Source organism: Bombina bombina, chromosome 1, assembly GCF_027579735.1.
Source record: "Bombina bombina isolate aBomBom1 chromosome 1, aBomBom1.pri, whole genome shotgun sequence".
In the NCBI taxonomy this organism is placed as follows: domain Eukaryota; kingdom Metazoa; phylum Chordata; class Amphibia; order Anura; family Bombinatoridae; genus Bombina; species Bombina bombina.
This window is the reverse complement of record NC_069499.1, coordinates 1,538,059,362-1,538,083,892: the sequence shown is the minus strand read 5'-3', so window position 1 is coordinate 1,538,083,892 and position 24,531 is coordinate 1,538,059,362. Positions and strand designations below refer to the sequence as shown.

General features: G+C 35.3%; 1 protein-coding gene across 1 annotated transcript; it reads right to left on the bottom strand.

Annotated features, from left to right (window-relative positions):
* Window positions 1-652: 652 nt before the first annotated feature.
* On the bottom strand, window positions 653-18,762 carry LOC128666933 (nodal homolog 2-A-like). The gene is made up of 3 exons (XM_053721758.1): window positions 18,462-18,762; window positions 7,404-8,131; window positions 653-805 (listed from the first exon to the last, which is right to left on the bottom strand). Exons 1-3 carry the CDS (start codon window positions 18,760-18,762, stop codon window positions 653-655), a joined length of 1,182 nt encoding a protein of 393 aa, XP_053577733.1.
* Between the last annotated feature and the right edge of the window lie 5,769 nt (window positions 18,763-24,531).

Below are 24,531 nucleotides of genomic sequence, written 5' to 3'. Positions count from 1 at the left end.
TTGTTTAGAATACAATAATATATACCATTTGTTAATTTACCTTAGTAAATATTTTTTTTTTTAAAGATTCAGTATCTAATTAATGTACTTACACTTTTATGGTGAAATATGTTCTGTTATTGGAAGTATGCAGGCCTGTGCTTTGGGCAAAACAAGAGGGGATTATGTCATGGGTCTCATGCTTTGGGGAGCCCCACTAGGGTTGCCACCTCAGCCATGTTTTCCTGGATACTTATGAGTTACACATGCTGCAGGACGTGCATAGAGGAATATGTATTGTGTTTCTGGACAGCACTATTCATATTCCTCCCTGCACACCCTGCAGCATGTGTAACTTATAAGTGTTCTGTATTTTAAGGGACAGGTGGCAACCCTACCCCACACTGCCAAGGGTGAGAGTATCAGAAGGTGCCATGGTCCATAGTTATCAACAAGCCCCATTCACCAGTTGCTAGGTGCACATTTAACTATAAATAAAAATCAAGACATTTTTATATATTTATAACAAAATAATATATCATATTTAATTACAATATAATAAAATGTACATATTAAATAATATTAGAATTCCTTATACCATGGTATCATAAAGTCTCTTTAAATATACTTTTATATACATTATTTATTACATTTATTCAAATGTAATCTCTAATTAATGACATCCACAATCTTCAACAATCATTTCCTCATGACGTTTTAAAGTTATATCTTCACCCTCATACAGTAGCATAGATAGGGGCTTCATTTTGATAGGTACACAGGAAGGACAGTCCACTCTGTCAGGGTCAAACATCTTGACCAAACTCTGAAAAAAAAACAAAAAAAAAAAACAATGTATTAGTGATCCAAAAAAAAAACATAGTCTCACAAAACTGGGTCTGTTTTCACTATAAAAAGGGCGCTTGAGAGGTGACATGATTACTTTATATAAATATATTCAAGTGAAAAAAGGGGGGGGGTTTCAGATACTGACACTCAGATCTCTATAAGCTAATCCCAAAAGGTTAGTATATCTCCTAACTACAAACCAAGAAATAGAAAAAAACAAAGGGGATTGTGGGAAAAGCGCTAGAAAAGCAAAGAGATTATCGTGCAAAATAAGAAGCGGTTTTAAGATATATATTGTATAAGTCTAACTAATTAAAATATATATGTGTAATATGTGTAATAAAAAGGATGATGACGTGTCTATAATAAAATTATATATTTATAGAAAAATGAAATACAAAATACATACAAGATGCCGGCATCAGAAAGTTAATATACAATATAAGTAGCAGTTGATATAAATACATGAAACATTGTATGCAGTGCTAACAACGTAACAAATTAAAATATATATCAAAGCTGGCACTAATATACAGTAAATATAAAAGTGCTAAAAATAGGAATATTCAATACACAAAGGATGGTAGATCAGTGTATATCAATTAAAAGTTCTCCTATAATGAATGTAACTATATGAATGCTCACACTGATACCGTAGGTCCGTGTGGGATAGCTATTGCTGGTTCACTTGTATATAAATAGTGATCTTCCACACGATTTGTGTGAGTGGCTTCAAGTCGACTTATACAATAAAACGGATTTCCCTCAATGTTTTTTTAAATTACGTATGACATAGTCAAAAGTAGATTCTGGGACCGAGGTGTTTGTATGTATCCTTGGAAGTTAGTTTGGCGGTACCTCTAGGTCCTACTACCAGTTCCGGTTTGCAGGTCAGGATACGGGTCACTGATGTGAACGCTGTAGATCCAGAGAGAATCCGATTCACTGTGAAACAAAGCAATGTGTAGCCTGTATGGCAATGATAGATTATGGGTCAGGAATTACGCATACAGAGACCACTTGTATTATTGTAAATGGCTCAATGCACCTAACCTACTACCATATGCTAATATTTGTAGCTTTAGAACAAAAGAGCAGATCAACGCGTTTCAGCCCTTCAGGCCTTTATCAAGATGCTCTCTAGTGTTCTGATTGAATTTAAGTACTATACGTCATATCCTCATTGTAGTTCCCATTTGGGTGTGTATCAGCATAACGGCCATTTTTTAATGGTTATTTTCATTGGCATATAAATTATTCCTTGGCACATATAATTGAATGCATACCTACAATGTCAAATATATTTACAGTTTAGATACTGTATAATAAAGACGTAGATAAAAAGTGTTATATTCTGTGATATTAAAGCTATGAGGCCCTAAAGAGACCTATATTAGATAATATAAAAAAAAATTTATTCAAACATTTTAAAAGACATTTTAAAATATAACACTTTTACACAATACACATATCACTATTTATTTTGTGAAATATTTCTGTATAATTAAAAAATGTCTTTTAATATGTTTAAATAAAAGTTTTTTATATTATCTAATATAGGTCTCTTTAGGACCTCATAGCTTTACAGGGAGTGCAGAATTATTAGGCAAATGAGTATTTTGACCACATCATCCTCTTTATGCATGTTGTCTTACTCCAAGCTGTATAGGCTCGAAAGCCTACTACCAATTAAGCATATTAGGTGATGTGCATCTCTGTAATGAGAAGGGGTGTGGTCTAATGACATCAACACCCTATATCAGGTGTGCATAATTATTAGGCAACTTCCTTTCCTTTGGCAAAATGGGTCAAAAGAAGGACTTGACAGGCTCAGAAAAGTAAAAAATAGTGAGATATCTTGCAGAGGGATGCAGCAGTCTTAAAATTGCAAAGCTTCTGAAGCGTGATCATCGAACAATCAAGCGTTTCATTCAAAATAGTCAACAGGGTCGCAAGAAGCGTGTGGAAAAACCAAGGCGCAAAATAACTGCCCATGAACTGAGAAAAGTCAAGCGTGCAGCTGCCAAGATGCCACTTGCCACCAGTTTGGCCATATTTCAGAGCTGCAATATCACTGGAGTGCCCAAAAGCACAAGGTGTGCAATACTCAGAGACATGGCCAAGGTAAGAAAGGCTGAAAGACGACCACCACTGAACAAGACACACAAGCTGAAACGTCAAGACTGGGCCAAGAAATATCTCAAGACTGATTTTTCTAAGGTTTTATGGACTGATGAAATGAGAGTGAGTCTTGATGGGCCAGATGGATGGGCCCGTGGTAGGATTGGTAAAGGGCAGAGAGCTCCAGTCCGACTCAGACGCCAGCAAGGAGGAGGTGGAGTACTGGTTTGGGCTGGTATCATCAAAGATGAGCTTGTGGGGCCTTTTCGGGTAGAGGATGGAGTCAAGCTCAACTCCCAGTCCTACTGCCAGTTTCTGGAAGACACCTTCTTCAAGCAGTGGTACAGGAAGAAGTCTGCATCCTTCAAGAAAAACATGATTTTCATGCAGGACAATGCTCCATCACACGCGTCCAAGTACTCCACAGCGTGGCTGGCAAGAAAGGGTATAAAAGAAGAAACTCTAATGACATGGCCTCCTTGTTCACCTGATCTGAACCCCATTGAGAACCTGTGGTCCATCATCAAATGTGAGATTTACAAGGAGGGAAAACAGTACACCTCTCTGAACAGTGTCTGGGAGGCTGTGGTTGCTGCTGCACGCAATGTTGATGGTGAACAGATCAAAACACTGACAGAATCAATGGATGGCAGGCTTTTGAGTGTCCTTGCAAAGAAAGGTGGCTATATTGGTCACTGATTTGTTTTTGTTTTGTTTTTGAATGTCAGAAATGTATATTTGTGAATGTTGAGATGTTATATTGGTTTCACTGGTAAAAATAAACAATTGATATTTGTATATATTTGTTTTTTGTTAAGTTGCCTAATAATTATGCACAGTAATAGTCACCTGCACACACAGATATCCCCCTAAAATAGCTATAACTAAAAACAAACTAAAAACTACTTCCAAAACTATTCAGCTATTCATTGAGAACATGGTTGTTGTTCAATAATAAAATTAATCCTCAAAAATACAACTTGCCTAATAATTCTGCACTCCCTGTAATATCACAGAATATAACACTTTTTATTATACAGTATCAAAACTGTAAATATATTTGACATTGTATTTATTATACAGTTTAAAAACTGTAAATATATTTGACATTGTAGGTATGTATTCGATTATACAGTATGTGTCAAAGAATAATTTATATGCCAATGAAAATAACCATTAAAAAATGGCTGTTATGATGATACACACCTAAATGGGAACTACATTTCAACCAATGAGGATAAGACATATGGTACTTAAATTCAATCAGAACACTAGAGAGCATCTTGATAAAGGCCAAAACGGCTGAAACGCGTTGATCTGCTCTTTTGTTCTAAAGCTACAAATATTAGCATATGGTAGTAGGTTAGGTGCATTGAGCCATTTACAATAATACGTGTGGTCTCTGTATGCGTAATTCCTGACCCATGATCTATCATTGCCATACAGGCTACACATTGCTTTGTTTCACAGTGAATCGGATTCTCTCTGGATCTACAGGGTTCACATCAGTGACCCGTATCCTGACCTGCAAACCGGAACTGGTAGTAGGACCTAGAGGTACCGCCAAACTAACTTCCAAGGATACATACAAACACCTCGGTCCCAGAATCTACTTTTGACTATGTCATACGTAATTTAAAAAAACATTGAGGGAAATCCGTTTTATTGTATAAGTCGACTTGAAGCCACTCACACAAATCGTGTGGAAGATCACTATTTATATACAAGTGAACCAGCAATAGCTATCCAACACGGACCTACGGTATCAGTGTGAGCATTCATATAGTTACATTCGTTATAGGAGAACTTTTCATTGATATACACTGATCTAACATCCTTTGTGTATTGAATATTCCTATTTTTAGCGCTTTTATATTTGCTGTATATTAGTGCCAGCTTTGATATATATTTTAATTTGGTACGTTGTTAGCACTGCATACAATGTTTCATGTATTTATATCAACTGCTACTTATATTGTATATTAACTTTCTGATGCCGGCATCTTGTATGTATTTTGTATTTCATTTTTATATAAATATATAATTTTATTATAGACACATTATCATCCTTTTTATTACACATATTACATATAAATATATTCAATGCCAATATACAGGGATGGCGGAAGCTCTGTTTATTTGCAAGAAAATTGTTTGTGACAAGAGGTCAACATTTAAGGCTGAGGAAAGGAGATTTAATCTTCAGCCACGTAAATGATTTTTTTACTGTAAGATCAATCAAATTGTGGAACTCCTTACCTGAGGAGGAAGTAAAACCAGTATCTTAGATACATTCAAAGTGGTTTAGGTACATTTTTTTAGATAGAAACCAAATTCATGGATATGATCACTGGTGTTAAATGGGTCACCTTTTTAATGGGATTAATTTAAGTACAACTGGAACATTTATTGTAAGTATATTAAAATTTGTATAGGTTGAACATGATAGATTTCTGTATTTTTGTTACTATGTTAAAAAATTATATTTCTTTAAAACTCAGTATATACAACTAACTGGGGAATGAGACTCAATATTTAAAATGATTTATTTTTTTAATTCTCTCATGCATATGAAAAAGAAAACAGTAAAAAAGATTAAATATTTTGTGCATACAAATTTAAAGCTGCTTAAATTGAAACTTGTCAACAAGAGAGTTAACAGAAAAGAGCATATTAAATGGATATTGCACAGTAAACACAGGCTAGACAATATAGTGTATTCAAATCAAAGATTAGCCTTGAATAAAATATAGATGTATTTTTTTGTTATGTAACTTTTTGAAATATTGAAGATATAAGTGTAAAGGTTCCCTTTCTATAACATACTTTAGCTTCTATATAGTAATGGGAGCCTCCATATTTGAACTTAAAGGGACAGTCAACACAAGCATTTGTGTTGTTTTAAAAGATATATAATCCCTTAATTACCAATTCCCCAGTTTTGCATAACCAACACAGTTATAATAATACATGTTTTACCTCTGTAATTACCTTGTATCTAAGCCTCAGCAGACTGCCCCTTATTTCAGTTCTTTTGACAGACTTGCAGTTTAGCCAATCAGAGCTGTCTCCATGGTAAATGCACGTGCATGAGCTCAATGTTATCTATATAAAACATGTGAACTAATGCCCTCTAGTGGTGAAAAACTATCAAAATGCATTTAGATTAGAGGCGGCCTTCAAGGTCTAAGAAATTAGCATATGAACCTCCTAGGATTAGCTTTCAACTAAGAATACCAAGAGAACAAAGCAAAATTGGTGATAAAAGTAAATTGGAAAGTTGTTTAAAATTGCATGCCCTATTTGAAACATAATAGTTTTTTTTTAACTTGACTGTCCCTTTAAGTTTTCTTTTTACCTATCCCTTCTGCAGAGGACAATTAAGGAAAGATATAAACCAAGTGATAAAAGAGATTGTGCAAACAAGGCTGTAAGGAAACCCCATTAGATAATTAAGTAGCCATGTTTGCATAATCTCTTTTATTGCCTGGTTTACACCTGTCCCTAAAGGGACAGTCAAGAAAAAAAAAAATTTCATGATTTAAATCGGGCATGTGATTTTAAACAACTTTCCAATTTACGTTTATCACCAATTTTGCTTTGTTCTCTTGGTATTCTTAGTTGAACGCTAAACCTAGGACGTTCATATGCTAATTTCTTAGACCTTGAAGGATGCCTCTAATCTGAAAGCCTTTTGACCATTAGAGGGCGTTAGTTCATGTGTTTCATGTAGATAACATTGAGCTCATGCACGGGAACCTCCTAGGAGTCAGCACTGATTGGCTAAAATGCAAGTCTGTAAAAAAAACTGAAATAAGGGGGCAGTTTGCAGAGGCTTAGATACAAGGTAATCACAGAGGTAAAAAGTGTATTATTATAAATGTGTTGGTTATGCAAAACTGGGGAATGGGTAATAAAGGGATTATCTAACTTTTTAAATAACAAAAAATCTGGTGATAGAAAAGAGAGGTTAATAAGTTGAGAGAGAGAGAGAGAGAGAGAGAGAGAGAGAGAATGAGAGAGAGAGAGAGAGAGAGAGAGAGAGATGAGATGTGGTTTCAAGTAGCAGAAACAGCTATTTCATATACAAAAACAAATTAACAATTTCTTATACATGTTATACTCTGCAGCTGGTAAAACAAGTCATTGAAAACACATTAAGAGGGAAATAATTTTACAGTACACTGACCCTTTTAACCAGGGGTCAGAAACCTTGGCATCCCAGATGTTTCGGAACTACATTTCCCATGATACTCAGCCAACCTAAATTGTGTCTGGGCAACATGGGAAATGTAGTTCTACAAAAAACATCTGTGGTGCCAAGGTTGCTGACCCCTGTTTTAAACTAACCTGTCTTCTGACTTGTTTACATTTTATTTTATTTATTTTATTCAGATAGAAGCAAATAAGTAGGGCCTCCTCTATTTGGTCTATAAGTGAAAAGTGTAACTTACTGTAATGTATGCATGATTTGTTGGCTTGAAAGTCTCATTCACAGGAATTGGACAGGCCCCTTCACATCTGTAGGCATTGAAGCTTTTAGGGTAGATGATATAATCACCCCATCCAATCTTGTTAAAGTCCACTATCATATCCACCTTCCTGCACAGGGGTGTCCCATTTTTAAGAGGCCTTGAGGGAACGTTGCTCATCTTCATGTGGTTCCTCCTGTGTCTCCTAACACCAGACAACCTGGTGACATTCTCTGCCATTACATATTTGGAAGATGCCACTGTCTTGATGAGACTGGATGATCCAAACATGTCTCCCGATGGTTTGTCCTTAGCAAACACTACCAGCATGGCTCTCCCGTGATTGGAATTTTGTTTGTCTAGAGGTTCTGTTTTCACTGCTGAATTTCTCTCACTGACTCTTTTTGTCATGTCTTTGGCCTCTATGTAGTCATCATTGATAAGTACCTTTCGATTGTGGAAATACTGCAACATATTTGTTACATTAAAAATCTTCCAAGCAGAGCCAGGTACGATGGAAGGATCAGTCTTGAATGAGCCAATGAATACTTCCTGGTGAGCCTTGGTATGGTAGATGTTTACTGTCACATTGCGAGACTTCTCAGAGGATGGGAGGCGAATTCGTAGCTCAGCCAATTTCAGCTCATTACTTGTAAAAAGAGAGGTCATTTCAAAGGAGAGGGTCCAATTATTGCCCTCAACAATACAGCCTGGATGAGAACAAAAGGATAAATATAAATATTCTACCAGTTTTTGTATCAATGCAAGATTTAATCAGCGCTGTAGAATCTGTTGGTACTCTACATATACCTGATAATAATAATAATTAGAAGTTGTTTTTTTTTAATTAACAATAGCCTCTATTACAATTCATCAGACTCCCAAGCAAAAAGGAAGGTTAGGTGATTTTTATTTTCTTAGCTGTTCAATTCATAATACAAGATGCTTTTAAAATTAAATAGATATGAAGTGCCAAAAGAAAATGATGTAATGTAAAGCATTTTATAATTTACTTGTTGCTTGTATTTAACTATGTGTTTAAAGGGACATTCCAGTCAAACTTTAAATGAACATATAAATATTATATCTTTGAATAGAAACATATTTGCATTATACATGTATTGGCAAAACTGCTTCTAGCAAAATATATCACTGTTTCCTCTGCACGTGCATGTGAAGCATAGCTAGACATTCTCAGTGCACCAGCATTTTAAATACTGCAGCTGCTAAGAGTGCCAGTGGGGCTTGTATTGTGTCACCAATTAACTAATTGAGTCATTACCAGATGGTACAAGCACCTTAGTCTGTAGGAGAAAGTGCTGTATTTAAAATGCTGGTGCACGGTGCATACTTAAATAAACTTTCAAAATTGCTGTCATTTTTATTAGTAGTATTTTTGCTAACACATGTATATTACAAAAATGTTTCTATTCAAAACTGAAATTCATCCATACGGGTTCAAATGTTGACTGGAATTTCTCTTTAACTTATGAAAGTGGTTAAACACATAATTAATGTCAGCTCCAGAACAGTAATGCACTACTGGGAGCTAGCTGGTGATTGGTGGCTATGCAAATAAGCCTCTTGACAATGGCTCACCAGATGTGTTCAGCTTGGTCCCAATAGTGAATTGCTGATCTGGAGTTGATTTAAACTTTGTGTTTAACTGCTTTGCGGGGGTTAAACACAAAGTTAAATACAAGCACCTCAGAAATAATAAAATGCTCTAACCCATTACAGCAATTCCTTTATTTCCATTTATATGTCCCTTTAAATGAAACAACTTGAATAAGTAAAAAATAAAACAGCTCAGCCTTGGTACAGATAGAAAAACGCACATGAAAAACTGTGAGAAACTGTTCTCAATGATCAATTTTACCTGCTGGAGTGTATTAAATAGCATCTGAAATAGCTAATTTTGCCTGTAGTATCCCCAACTATACTGAAAGTTTCTATACTTAAAGGGACAGTCTACGTGAATATGTTTATTGTTTAAAAAGATAGATAATCCCTTTATTACCAATTCCCTAGTTTTGCATAACCAACTCTGTTATATTAATACACGTATTACCTCTGTGATAACCGTGTATCTAAGCCTCTGCAGACTGCCCCCTTATCTCAGTTCTTTTGACAGACTTGCATTTCAGCCAATCGGTGCTGACTCCTAAATAACTCTTCGGGAGTGAGCCCAATGTTATTTATATGGCACACATGAATTAGCACTATCTAACTGTGAACAACTCTCAAAATGCACTTAGATAAGATGCAGTTTTCATCTTATATTTTTTTCTCTTCTCTTAGAATAGTAAAAACTCCAACAAATATGCATGTTTGTGATATTTGTTATTCTTACTTGAGAACTTAAAGGGACACTGAACCCAATTTTTTTCTTTTGTAATTCAGCAACTTTCTAATTTACTCCTATTATCAATTTTTCTTTGTTCTCTTGCTATCATTATTTTAAAAAGAAAGCATCTAAGCTTTTTTTTTGTTTCAGTACTCTGGACAGCACTTTTTTTATTGGTGGATGAATTTATCCACCAATCAGCAAGGACAACCCAGGTTGTTCACCAAAAATGGGCCGGCATCTAAACTTACATTCTTGCATTTCAAATAAAGATACCAAGAGAATGAAGAAAATTTGATAATAGGAGTAAATTCGAAATTTGCTTAAAATTTCATGCTCAATCTGAATCACGAAATAAAATTTTTGGGTACAGTGTCCCTTTAAGGATTGAATATTTATTTCTGGAAGGAATTCCAAAAGTATATATCCACAGAGGATGTAAGTTTTGCTGGGGTTTTTTCTCCTCTCTTTTTACTATGGAATATTATGTTTTGTTTGATGTAATGTCTGTAATTAATGTATTTAATGACTAATGTAATGTAATGTAATGCAATTAATGACTACTGACATTGATAACTTTCCCATGTTTAAAAAAATGAATACTAAGAGAATTAAGCAAATTTGATGATAAAAGTAAATTTGAAAGTTATTTAAAATTGCCCTATCTGAATCATGAAAGTTTAATTTTGACTAGAATGTACCTTTAAAGGGACAGTATACACTCATTTTCATATAACTGCATGTAATAGACACTACTATAAAGAATAAGATGCACAGATACTGATATAAAAATCCAGTATAAAACTGTTTAAAAACTTACTTAGAAGCTGTCAGTTTGGCTCTGTTGAAAAGGTAGCTGGAAAGCCCACTGCAAGTGGCAAATAAGACACTGCCCCCCTCCCCCTCCTTTTACATATGAAAAGACCCTTTACACAAACAGGAGCTAGCTGGAGAAGGTAGCTGACAGTATTCACATAAAACTTTGGGGCTTGGTTAGGAGTCTGAAAATCAGAGCAATGTTATATAAAAATAAGCAAAACTATACATTTATTAAAAAAAAATCTTTATGGGCTATATAAATAGATCATCTACAAAACATATATGCAAAGAAAAAATGAGTGTATAATGTCCCTTTAAGTAGAATTGGCTATAGAAAAGTTGTATGTAAATAGCCAGCAGAAGAAATTATACTCCCAGTAGTCTGTAGGAGAGATACTGTAAGTATTTTGAGTGTTTTTAGAAAAGCTCGCCACCTTTTAGTTTGCGAGAAAAAACTGTTAGATCTGTAGTGCAAAAATCTTTACACAATTACGATGGGATTAGAGAGATCATTTTTATATACACGCATGAAACGCCCATTTTACCAAAAAACAATTACGCTTTGTACTTATAAGTATGAATTTCTAAGTGATTTTTGCGTATCCAGTGTACTTAAAATACAAAATACTCTGTGCATATTTAATATGATTTATTCCTGTGTAATTTACATACAAATTTTACATTTTTGATAAAATATGATTTTTGGTGAAGAATTTTGTTATGATTCTTGATGCTCCTTAACAATACAATTTTTTTCCTGCGTACTTTTGTGTGAATGGTCCAACTGTTCATTTTCGAAGATTTTTAAAATACAAATTTTATTGTGCACATTTGTAATATGCGCATCTCCTTCCTGTACGAAAATGCAGTATACGCTCCTTAGCAATACACACTGTATTCAGGGTAAAAAGTGTCTTTAGATCATTCCACCAGGGAAATAGAAGTACTGGTGAGTATTCTTTAATAATCTTGCCAGTTCAGAGACCTTTAGATCATAAGGCCCTAAGTATTGGGCTTTTGATTTATAGACAGAGATAATATAAAGAAGCATGTGTGTGTACAGAAAGTGATAAAATAAGGCTATTTGATTTCACTGCAAACTCAACCCATTTTAATGGGTTGCAGTTTCAAAGAACAATGCCAGCTATTTTACATACAGAAGTAAAGATAAATGGTATGTTCCTCATACAAGCCCTGATGATTGAAAGTGCAGCAAGGTGGCGAGATAATCAAAAGGGATTTGTCGAGAAAGCCAGTGAAATATTGAAAAGAGCTGTACTGTTTAAAGGCGGTATCACCAAAAAGTGATTTACCATACATTTCAGTGGGTGCTTTGCTGATACTGGCGAGATAGATATATATATATATATATATATATATATATACTGCTCAAAAAAATAAAGGGAACACTAAAATAACACATCCTAGATCTGAATGTTTGAGCAGACACATGCACATTTGTGGCCTGCTGGAGGTCCTTTTGCAGGGCTCTGGCAGTGCTCCTCCTGTTCCTCCTTGCACAAAGGCGGAGGTAGCGGTCCTGCTGCTGGGTTGTTGCCCTCCTACGGCCTCCTCCACGTCTCCTGATGTACTGGCCTGTCTCCTGGTAGCGCCTCCATGCTCTGGACACTACGCTGACAGACACAGCAATCCTTCTTGCCACAGCTCGCACTGATGTGCCATCCTGGATGAGCTGCACTACCTGAGCCACTTGTGTGGGTTGTAGACTCCGTCTCATGCTACCATTAGAGTGCAAGCACCACCAGCATTCAAAAGTGACCATAACATCAGCCAGAAAGCATAGGAACTGAGAAGTGGTCTGTGGTCACCACCTGCAGAACCACTCCTTTATTGGGGGTGTCTTGCTAATTGCCTATAATTTCCACCTGTTGTCTATCCCATTTGCACAACAGCATGTGAAATTGATTGTCACTCAGTGTTGCTTCCTAAGTGGACAGTTTGATTTCACAGAAGTGTGATTGACTTGGAGATACATTGTGTTGTTTAAGTGTTCCCTTTATTTTTTTGAGCAGTGTATATAGTATATATATATATATATATATATATATATATATATATATAGCAGCATTGCAACCTAATTTGAAGGTGTAATGTAAATGATCCCTTAACAAAGTACAGTATGACAATAAAATTTAGATGTGTCAACAGAAACACAACCCCTGTTCTTACAATACAATAGTGAATTAAACATATCAATAATACACCTATAGGAGCTGGGGGGTTGTGGGTATATAATATATGTATATATAATATATGTATAGCCATTGTTTAATGTATATGTTAGTGTTAGAATATGTATGTAAACTGTAAGCGTGATTGTACTAATCTTCGATTGTGTCCTTAGGCGTGTCTTTTTACTTATTTTGACAATGCTATTCCGCGTTATAAGTATAGGTATATTATAAGTAAAACACGATCGCGCAATCACATTCACAATGTTATGAAATATGAATATTGCGATTGTGATTGCGTGTCCTCATTATTATGGATATATGAATATTACGAACGTGCAATAAGTAAAAAATGACACAATACAAGTTTTTACATTCACGCCTAAAGTTTACATCCATATTCTAACAAGCTTCTATAGTTTTAATAGGAAGTTGTTTTGTCTTTATTAACAAAGTAGATTGCAGACATGACAAATATATAGGCGTTCCATGAAAGTTTCAAGGAGTTTCATTACTGTGGCTTTCTAATATTCAAAACACTGTCCTCCATCTTAGCTCTCCCTTTTCAGTCATATGTCGCCAGCTTTTCAGTGGCGATATTTCTCAGTATGACAAATCTAGTGAATGTACAGTGAAACTAAATTTACATATGCATAATTTGAAGTGTTACTACATAGAAAACATTTTTTATTTTCCCGTTCGCACAGTCTATTTTGCGCTTTAAAGACAGAACCCTACGCTGCCTATATTGCAGCTCAGATAATATTGCGATCCCCATTATATCCTATGAGAGACAAATCGCCAGTCATCATCAATACGGCAAGGTTCAGCTAACTTTTTTTAATATATCGCTAGACCAATGGAGTGCTAGCCTGACAAATCAAAAAGTATAATTTCTTGTTGTTCTGATGATGTTTTGAATATCGGGGCCACGGTGTATACTCTGCAGCTGGTTAAACAAGCCATTGGAAACATATTAATGCGTTATAAAACTGTCCTCTATGACAGCTAAAAAAAAGCCTGCACATAAGTTACTAAATAAAATTCTACTTGCAGTTTGTTGCAGTTGAAGCCTCTAAGTAATATAAATTTATATTTAATATTTTAGAAATCATGTCATGAATGACAGCCCATAAGAAAGGGCTGTCCAACACGGTTTCCAAATGTCCAATCCAATTCAAGATATTAACATATTACATTTTTTAAAGTGCACGCGCCAAACGCATGCTCAGTAAATTCATTGCTGTCACGCATGCACACTTTATTCCCTGAAGTCTATTGTCTGGTCCTGGCAATTACACAGAGAATGCGCTTAGGCTCAAAGGTCTGACCGTCTTTCTATGTTTCGCTGCGAGATCTCTATATAGCGATGCACTTTATTAGCATTTAGACCTGTCACAAGAGACAAATGTGTGTAGCCACCAATAGGAAATGTTCATAATTTTTATTTTATTTTTTTCAACAAGGGATACCAAAGAAGCTAAGTAAATTTCAAAACAGACATGAATTTAAAAGATTTTTAAAATTAAATGCTCTATCTAAATCATGAAATTTTAATTTTTCACTTTCCCATCCCTTTAAAAAATCCAATTTACACGTAATATTAAATTGACCTGGTCCTTGTGGTATTCTTTGTAGAAGAGAATATGACAAGGTAGGTAGTGTGCATGTGTCTAAACTTTGAGGTTCTATATGGCAGCAATTTTAAAACAATGTATGTGAGGACTAGACTGTAGTAGTGATTGAACAATGTATGACATTATTTAGAACATTCTTTCATGACCCTTGGAGTACTACTGTCTGTATCATTAAAGGTTAATTTCGACTTTCATATTTCTTTTATATCCATTCATGCCACGTGCAAATTGTATTTATTAACCCCTTAATGACAACTGACGTACCAGGTACGTCCTGCAAAAACTAGCAGTTAGTGACAATGGACGTACCTGGTACGTCAGTTGTTTAAGAGAGTGCTGGAAGCGATTGCAATTGCTTCCAGCAGCTCTCAGGGTATTGCAGTGATGCCTCGTTATTGAGGCATCCTGCAATACCCTTTAACAAGCATCCGATGCAGAGAGAGCCACTCTGTGGCCCTCTCTGCACCGGTAGCGATGGGGCCGTTCGTTGGTGGGTGGGAGCTTACAAGGGAGGAGGGTGGGCGGCCCATCGCTACCCGGCATACGGTTACTACAAGTGCATTGTGCACGCCGGATGCCGGGAGCGTGCAGAGGGGGGGCCTGCGTGTGCGCGCGCGCGTGTGTGTGCGCGCGTGCGCGCAGCAAACACTGCCACCAATGATTTCTATTAAGAGGGAGGGGGGGCAGCAAACTTTTGTTTTTTAAAAAAAATAATAGGATCTGGTAGGGTTAGGGGGGTGGGGGTACTGGGGGGGGGGCAGCTACACTACAGAAAAAACGGAAAAAAAGGCCAAAAATAAAAAAAAAAACACTTTATTTTTTGGGGAAAACTGGGTACTGGCAGACAGCTGCCAGTACCCAAGATGGTGGCAAATAGGTAGGTGGGGAGGGTTAGAGAGCTGTTTGGGGGGGGATCAGGGATGTTGGGGGTTAAGGCAGGGGTCCATCACAGCTGAATAATTTAAAAAAAAAAAAAAAAAAAAAAAAAAACACCTTTTATTTTAGTACTGGCAGACTTTCTGCCAGTACTTAAGATGGCGGGACAATTGTGGGGTGGGGGAGGGAAGAGAGCTGTTGGGAGGGATCAGGGGGTGGGATGTGTCAGGTGGGAGGCTAATCTCTACACTAAAGCTAAAATTAACCCTGCAAGCTCTCTACAAGCTACCTAATTAACCCCTTCACTGCTGGGCATAATACAAGTGTGGTGCGCAGCAGCATTTAGCGGCCTCCTAATTGCCAAAAAGCAACGCCAAAGCCATATATGTCTGCTATTTCTGAACAAAGGAGATCCCAGAGAAGCATTTACAACCATTTGTGCCATAATTGCACAAGCTGTTTGTAAATAATTTCAGTGAGAAACCTAAAATTGTGAAAAATGTCACTTTTTTATTTATTTATCGCATTTGGCGGTGAAATGGTGGCATGAAATATACCAAAATGGGCCTAGATCAATACTTTGGGTTGTCTACTACACTACACTAAAGCTAAAATTAACCCTTCAAGGTCCCTACAAGATCCCTAATTAACCCCTTCACTGCTGGGCATAATGCATGTGTGGTGCACAGCGGCATTTAGTGGCCTTCTAATTACCAAAAACAATGCCAAAGCCATATATGTCTACTATTTCTGAACAAAGGGGATCCCAGAGAAGCATTTACAACCATGTGTGCCATAATTGCACAAACTGTTTGTAAATAATTTCAGCGAGAAACCTAAAGTTTGTGACAAAATTTGTGAAAAAGTGAACGATTTTTTTTATTTGCTCGCATTTGGCAGTGAAATGGTGGCATGAAATATACCAAAATGGGCATAAATCAATACTTTGGGTTGTCTTCTAAAAAAAATATATACATGTCAAGGGATATTCAGAGATTCCGGACAGATATCAGTGTTCCAATGTAACTAGCGCTAATTTTGAAAAAAAGTGGTTTGGAAATAGCAAAGTGCTACTTGTACTTATTGCCCTATAACTTGCAAAAAAAGCAAACAACATGTAACCATTGGGTATTTCTAAACTCAGGACAAAATTTAGAAATTATTTAGCATGGGTGTTTTTTGGTGGTCGTAGATGTGTAACAGATTTTGGAGGTCAAAGTTAGAAAAAGTGTGTTTTTTTCCATTTTTTCCTCATATTTTATATTTTTTTTTAAATTAAATTATAAGATATGATGAAAAAAATGGTATCTTTAGAAAGTCCATTTAATGGCGAGAAAAACGGTATATAATATGTGTGGGTACAGTAAATGAGTAAGAGTAAAATTACAGCTAAACACTAACACTGCAGAAATGTAAAAATAGCCCTTGTCATTAAGGGTAAGAAAACTGAAAAATGGTCCGGTCATTAAGGGGTTAACATCTAAGCTGAGCATACAAAGAACTTTATTTAACTAAAAAAAGTACCTAGGTCCAAATATGCAGCTCAAATAGGCCAAAATGAGTTTTCAAGAAGTCAAATTCTTTGGTTTTAAAAGACTAAAATCCACGCAGATAGCTGTTGGAAATTTGTTTGACAGATTGTCACCATGTCAAGTATAGGCGGATTATTTGTATCATTCATTTATTTGGAAAGTGTGTGCTTATTGTGTCATCTTAAAGGGACATGAAAGCCAGATTTTTTCTTTCACGATTTAGGTTGAAAATACAATTTTAAATAACTTTCCAGTTTACTTCTATTATCAATTGTGTTTCATTCTCTTGGTATCATTTGTTGAAGGAGCAGCATTGCACTACTGGTTTCTAACTGAACACATGAGTGAGCCAATGACAATCGGTATATATATATATATATATATATACAGCTAAGACCTAGGTTATTTGCTACTCCTTAGCTTACCTAGATAAACCTTTCAGCAAAGGATAACAAGAGAATGAAGCAAATTAAATAATAGAAGTAAATTGTTGTTTAAAATTGTATGTTCTGTCTAAATCATGAATATCTAATTATAACTTTACTGTCCCTTTAAGGTCTTCATACAGATTTGAAATGGCTTCAAATTCACCATTTCTGCAAAACACTGTGTAATGTGGTTTGTGTGGGAAATCAGTCAATAACAGCTGAGTCGCTGGATTAAATGCCACAAACGCTAAAAATGTGTATTGGGGTTACTGAGAGTAATTTTTTTTAGACGTCTGATGACAAATATACAACACCTTGAGTATTTTAACATACAGTCTTAACTGTGAAGACTGATAAGCAGCCATTCATCTCTATGACAGAACAAAAACATCAGATCAACATTCAGCAGAAGAAACCAGCCAAGTGTGTCCACTAATGACTGGAGAAATTCTTTATAGACTAAACATTAACGTACCTTTTATTTACTTTCATCCTGCAATGTGTACTAAATAAAATAATATTGTTAATGCTTTAAATGTATATATATATATATATATATATATATATATATATATATATATATATATATATATACACACAGTATATATATATATATATATATATATATATATAAACCAACACCTTCAAATGTTTTGATTTTATATATATATATATATATATATATATATATATATATATAGGACAAATATATTTACAATGCTTTATATAGTTTGCCGTATTCTCTTGTGAAAACTAGAGTATTTATATGACCATTACAAATTTTACCTGTTATGAGATGACAAAGGTGGTGGTATTCATTACTGGTAAGTATCCCCACAAAAAAAGCCATGTTAATATATATAAATAAGAGGCTGAACATAGATTTTCTAACAGTGGAGTTGATCACAATCCTTGTATCTTTTTTCTAGAAAATTCGCTATTAAAGTCTATGGGGATTTTTGTAAATAATTTATTTGAAAAACTTTTCTAAAGGATTGTGAGCAGTCCTGTTACTATAAGATTCATGGTAAAATCAGATAAATTGATTACTAATAAGAATGGCAGAATAAAAATATTTTGGAACCACAGTGAATTACATTTTAAATTCCCGCCAGTAAAAGAAACGTCTCCAATATTATTACAAGGAAACTATACACTAAAGTGCACATTTTAATACAGGTTTTGCTTAGTGAAGAGAATTCTACTCACTCTTTGCAATGAGACTTAGAACCATATCAGATTTTTGAAGGACATTCTGTTCCACGGTTGGAACATTAGTATGATTGCCATTGCCACTGACGAGGGTCTTGTAGAGTTGCATCATGTAGAGGGGAAATGTTGTACCCTGAGGGTGACTGCTTCTATTGATAGATGAAGATGTGTTCATCCTCGTGTTGAATACTGAAGGATAAATCCTCAAGTCCTTTCTTTCTACAGCTGCTGGCATCCCCTGGACATGTAGGATATATGTTAAGCACCAAATTGTGACCAGTGAGTCCATCTTCTGCATTGCACTTGTGTATTCAATCCAGGGTCCTCTTGCTAAGTGAATGCTTTTTTGTAAGACTGAACTGAAATCCTGAGAGTGACCTGACTTATATACTGATGGAATGTGAGCATGTAACGTTCTTCACACTTGTATGACTTAATGACCTGACCATCAAAAAGATAACAGCCTTCCTAATTCCAGCTAACTGTTATGCTAATTAACCTCCTTAAAAAAAACTCTGATGTGATAAATACATGTTGATTTGATATATTAATTAAATTAATAACAAAACATGTCATGCTTATAAAACCAGTAGCATGCTATATGGGCAAATGTAAATTAGTAATCACCAATTAAATGACAGCACTGATATCTATATATGGCTTGTGTCATCCTTTAACCCCCTAAAGTCCTCTGAATAATGTATTTAATTAAAAACAGTCACAAAAAATGTATAGGGTCACATGAAATATTATATTTGTCCAATAAAAAAAATTAAAATAATTATTATACATACAAAGGGCTAAATTATCGTGCTCCCACAAAAGGGCAAATTATTATTTATTCACATACATATATATTTAATAAATGATGCCCATCGCTGGGCTACCTATCCCCTTCGTTGTGCCAGGTTCTGATGCTGTCTCTGATGGCATCAGAACGAGGCTCCCATAGAAGCCTATTGAAACACGCTCTTGTGACCGCAATGCTTCCTAGCAATGCGAACGCGAGCTCGGATTCGCATTGTGATTTACTTTTAATACCAGCGCACGTGGTGTTACAAAGTGTAGCGCTCATATCACGTGCACGCAATCTATATTTAGTGCTCCACTTGTAATTTAGCCCAAAGAATTGTGGTGGGTTTCCTTCCTTTTGATGTGGCATCATATGACATCTATATTAGACACATGCATTTGTTTCAATATGAATGCACATTCATTAACAAAACGCATGTATTTGTCCTCTTTTAGCAAGACGAATATCTGAACGAATACAGCATGAAATTAAAAAAACCTAAATAATAATGCCAAATTCAGCAATATTCATTTGTTTACTTTAAATAGTGAAAAATACTTACCTAAGTGCGCTGGAGAGCCGAGCTAAACCGTTCCTCTTCTTCACAGAGCCCCAGCCGTGCAAATAGGAGGCGTAGCGTGCTTTTATATAGGCCCTGGGCACCGCCTCGCTAAACCTCCTGTTAGTGCGGATGGGGCTCTGTGAAGAGGAGTGTGTTAGCGCGGCTCTCCAGTGCACTTATTTTAGTCGCTACAGGTAAACGTTTTCAACTGTAGCAATGGAACATGTACATTTGATTAATAAGAACAAATGTAAATGTTCCACAAATGAGCAGAATTCATTTTCGAATACCAAAAAGTACGAGAGCTGAATATTCGAAATACAGAGTATTTTGAATATTCGGAATGAAAGATTCTGCCAAATTAAACATTTTGCCTGTGCACATGTCTATAGGAATATGAAGTGGTAAACCCTAATTAGTGCCAAAATATGGAGCAATCAAAAATGCCATGGTTTTTTACTTTGGTCCGCAAATTCTAATCTTTCTGGGTGTCTCCTCAATTTGTGTATGAAGTGTATTTTTAAAGGGACACAAATCTAAAAAGAAAAAATGTTTTAACATGTATTGGTTGCTTGCATATAACTATATGTTTAATCCTGCAAATGGATTAAACACATAGTTAAATACAGCCACAAAGATTGGAATTTGTGGACCAAGTTGATGTGATTGGTATCTAAACACATGTGTCTCTTGTCAGGAACCAGATGTGTTCAGCTAGCTCCCAGCAGGGCATTGCTGAGGATAGGTACATATGTTTTTCAGAAAAAGATAACAAAGAGATATAATAGAAGTGAATTTAAGAGTTTCTTAAAATGACAAGTTGTATTTGAAACATGAAAGCTTTATTTAGACTTCAATGCCCCTTTCAAGTGACTATATATGGTTTGTACAAATTATTATATCAGTTATACATGTGAATATATTTATTTAGATATTTTTGGTAGCTAAGACCAACTGGCTGCTTGAATATTATATATTTAGTATGTTTTACTTTTTTTTAGATCAGAAATGTGTGAAAAAGGGGAGTCCTGATAAACTCCATGACAGGTTATTCACATATGTGGAGGAACATGTGGCTGGGATGAAACTTGGAGACTATTTGCTGCTGACCTCCCCCTCTTATACTTCTACCTTATTCTGTGCAGTTTCGGTCACCTGCCACAACCATTAACACATGGTGTCCAATGGTAAGAAAATATTTTTAGCGGTCGGTCTCTTTAAAGGGAAAGTCTCTTTCAGAATAATTTGCATTATTGACCATAGCTAGCTATTGCTGCGCTTACATAGTAGCAGAAAATCAACAATTATAAGCATAACAAATTAAAGGAATATGAAACCCAAAAGTATTTGTTCATGATTCAGATAGAGAATACAATTTTAAACAACTTTCCAATTTACTTCTATCATCAAATTTGCTTCATTCACTTGGTATAATCTGTTGAAAGAGGAGCAGTGCACTATTGGGAGTTGGCTGAGCAAGAGGCCTATTTGCATAGCCACCAATCACCAGCTAGCTTCCAGTAGCCTACCTAGGTATGCTTTTCAACAAAGGGTACCAGGAGTATGACGCAAATAAGATAGTAGTAGTACATTTAAAATGTGTTCAGAATTGTATGCTCTATCTGAATCATGAAAGTTTGATTTTGAGTTTCGTGCCCCTTTAACTATTCGCCACATCCCTCAGTGGCTACTGTTTTTAATGCACAATTTACACAGTTTTACCAGCGTGCAAAACAACTTGACTAAAATTAATAGAGATTGTAGTATAAAATATTCAATTATATGTAGCAAAAAATATATATTTGCAATATAGTGTCACTATTTTACCTCTATATTCCTGTAATTTAAAGTAATTTCTATAAAGTAATAGTTTATTTTTGTAAATGAAATAACTGACTAAAATGGGTTGAGCTTACAACTAAATCAGATCTCCTTATTTTATCATGTTCCGTACACACACATGCTTCTTTATAGTATCTCTGTCTGTATACCAAAGCCTAATAATGTCTTACGCTGGCTATGTTCATATAGCTTTTCTATAGCCAATACTTAAAGGGACACTGTACCCAATTTTTTTTCTTTCATGATTCAGATAGAGCATGTAATTTTAAGCAACTTTCTAATTTACTCCTATTATCAATTTTTCTTCGTTCTCTTGCTATCTTTATTTGAAAAAGAAGGCATCTAAGCTAAAGAGCCAGCAAATTTTTGGTTTAGTACACTGGACAGCACTTGTTTATTGGTGCTGTCCAATCAGCAAAGCAAAAGGTGCATTTCAAGTTCTGAATTAGACATTGCTCAATTTTCAGAGCTAAATTACATGAAAAGAGGACACAATACATATTGCAAATATATTGTGAATTATATTCATTATGCATAGCAAAATTTTATATAAATATATGTGTCTTTATTATGTTTTTTTATGTTTTTTGTTTTGTTCTCATAGTATTTATTACAGAGAATACTATATGTAGATAGTGTGCTTGTCTGGAGAACTTTATGGCAGCAGTTTTGTGAGAATCCTTTTGAGCATTAAGTAGCAGCAAACATTATTAAAAGCATTCTTGACACATGCACTCTCCTGAGCCTACCTACCTGCTTTTCAAAAAAGGATGCCAAAAGAACAAAGTAAATGTGATAGTAGCCACAAACTGTAACTGTTTTTTTTAAATTGTGCACTGCATCTTAATAATAAGACAAGACAAGTTTTGAGCTTCTTGTCCATTAAATATTATTTTAAAGGGACATTCAGCATGCAATTTTAAGCAACTTTCTAATTTACTATCAATTTTTCTTCAATCTCTTGCTATCTTTATATGAAAAAGAAGGCATCTAAGCTAAGGAGCCAGCCAATTTTTGGTTTAGAACACTGGACAGCACTTGTTTATTTAAATAAAAAGAGAGAAGCGCTCAACCTGGAAACGAACAATAGCATAATAGCTTGTTCTATGGCTAGTTACCACCCAAGAAGCAGCCTCTTTTTGCTCAACATGTGCCTTTCTCAGAGAAAAACTTTCCTGAAGCATATCAGTCTGATCCTGACTTCACAGTACAGTCCAGCCCCGAAATACCAGGCAATCCTTCTCTGAACGAGAGAAACAGCAAAACCCCAGACGTACGTTTCAGCCTATTGTGGGCCTCGTCAGTGAGGTGCAGCCATATCCCTCTAGGCACACTGAGCAACGGGTCCACGTCTGGATTCCCGCATCACACTTAGGGAGACTTCCCAAAATGTCATAATTTGCATAAATAAAAAGAGAGAAGCGCTCAACCTGGAAACGAACAATAGCATAATAGCTTGTTCTAGAAGGCATCTAAGCTAAGGAGCCAGCCAATTTTTGGTTTAGACCACTGGACAGCACTTGTTTATTGGTGGGTGAATTTATCCACCAATCAGCAAGAACAACTGAGGTTGTTCACCAAAATGGGGCCGGCATCTAAGCTTACATTCTTGCTTTTCAAATAAACATACCAAGAGAATGAAGAAAATTTGATAATAGGAGTAAATTAGAAAGTTGCTTAAAATTGCATGCTCTATCTGAATCACAAAAGAAAAAATTTGGGTTCAGTGTCCCTTTAAGTATTTAAACTTTTAGTATATAGGTAGGGATACCACCAGCAAAAATAGCTATTTCAAATGCCAAAATAAAAATAAAGGAACTATGTGAAAACAATGTCATACACTCCAGAATGTAAAATGGATCATTGAGAACAATTTAAAAAGAAGAAACATTTAGTGTACACTGTCCCTTTTAAGGGATTTTAAACTGTGTAAAATAGTTATTTTAACAAAACTACATATTATTCTAATTTTGCTTTGAATGCATTATTATATCTAAAGTTTAGTTTCTGTTTAATGTCCTTTAACACCTTTGAGGTTAAAAGGACAGGAAATCGAATTTTTTTCATTATTTAGATAAAACATACAAAGTTAAGCAACTTTCCAATTCACTTCTATAATAAAATTTGCTCCATCCTCTTTGTATCCTTCGATCAAAAGCATACTTAGGTAGGCTCAGGTGCAAAATGCATTACGAGGAGCTAACTGCTGATTGGTGACTGCACATATATGTCTCTTGTCATTTGCTAGCAATATGTATTCAGCTATGTTTCAGAAGCGTATTGCTGCACCTTCCACAAAGAATACTAAGAGAATGAAGCAAATTTGAAAAGGCAAGAAAATTAGAAAGTTGTTTAAAACTGTAAGGTAGATGATCTAAATCATGAAAGAAAAAAAATAAGTTTCATGTCCCTTTCGGGTTTCATGTCTCTTTAAACACATATTTGGGGTCAGTAATGTAAAAATGACGTGCTCTGATGAAGTAGAGTGTGAAATGTCTTTGTTAGAAATTGGTATTTGTATTGTATTTGCAGCAAGCGGTTCAGCCAATATAAATATACATACATATACATCTTTAGACATGTATACATATGTATGTATCTCAATGTTAAAGCCCTTTACAGCCTTTTTTCTGACACCTAAGATCCTTTGAGCCCTTATAACTTTTTCGTGCAATATTTTTAAAAATATTTTTATTAGATAGTGTTATAATGAGTGTAACTGTATGTTGATGTGTTTTGTGACACCTTTTTGTTTCTTGAAACAGTTAACCAGCGCTCTGAGGCCGCCCTTTCCCGACGTGCGTTAACTTTAATTGTGCTCAAGTGATTGCATTTACTTTTAACTTGTAATACGAGCACTGCATCCGATG

Bases quoted from the DNA above. Each gene is read 5' to 3' on its own strand.
- LOC128666933 (XM_053721758.1), bottom strand. From the start codon at position 18,762: ATGCAGAAGATGGACTCACTGGTCACAATTTGGTGCTTAACATATATC. The intron at 8,132-18,461 runs GTGAGTAGAATT...GTTCTCATCCAG, and splicing joins TCTAAGTCTCATTGCAAAGA to GCTGTATTGTTGAGGGCAAT. The intron at 806-7,403 runs GTAAGTTACACT...TTTTTTTTTCAG, and splicing joins CAAATCATGCATACATTACA to AGTTTGGTCAAGATGTTTGA.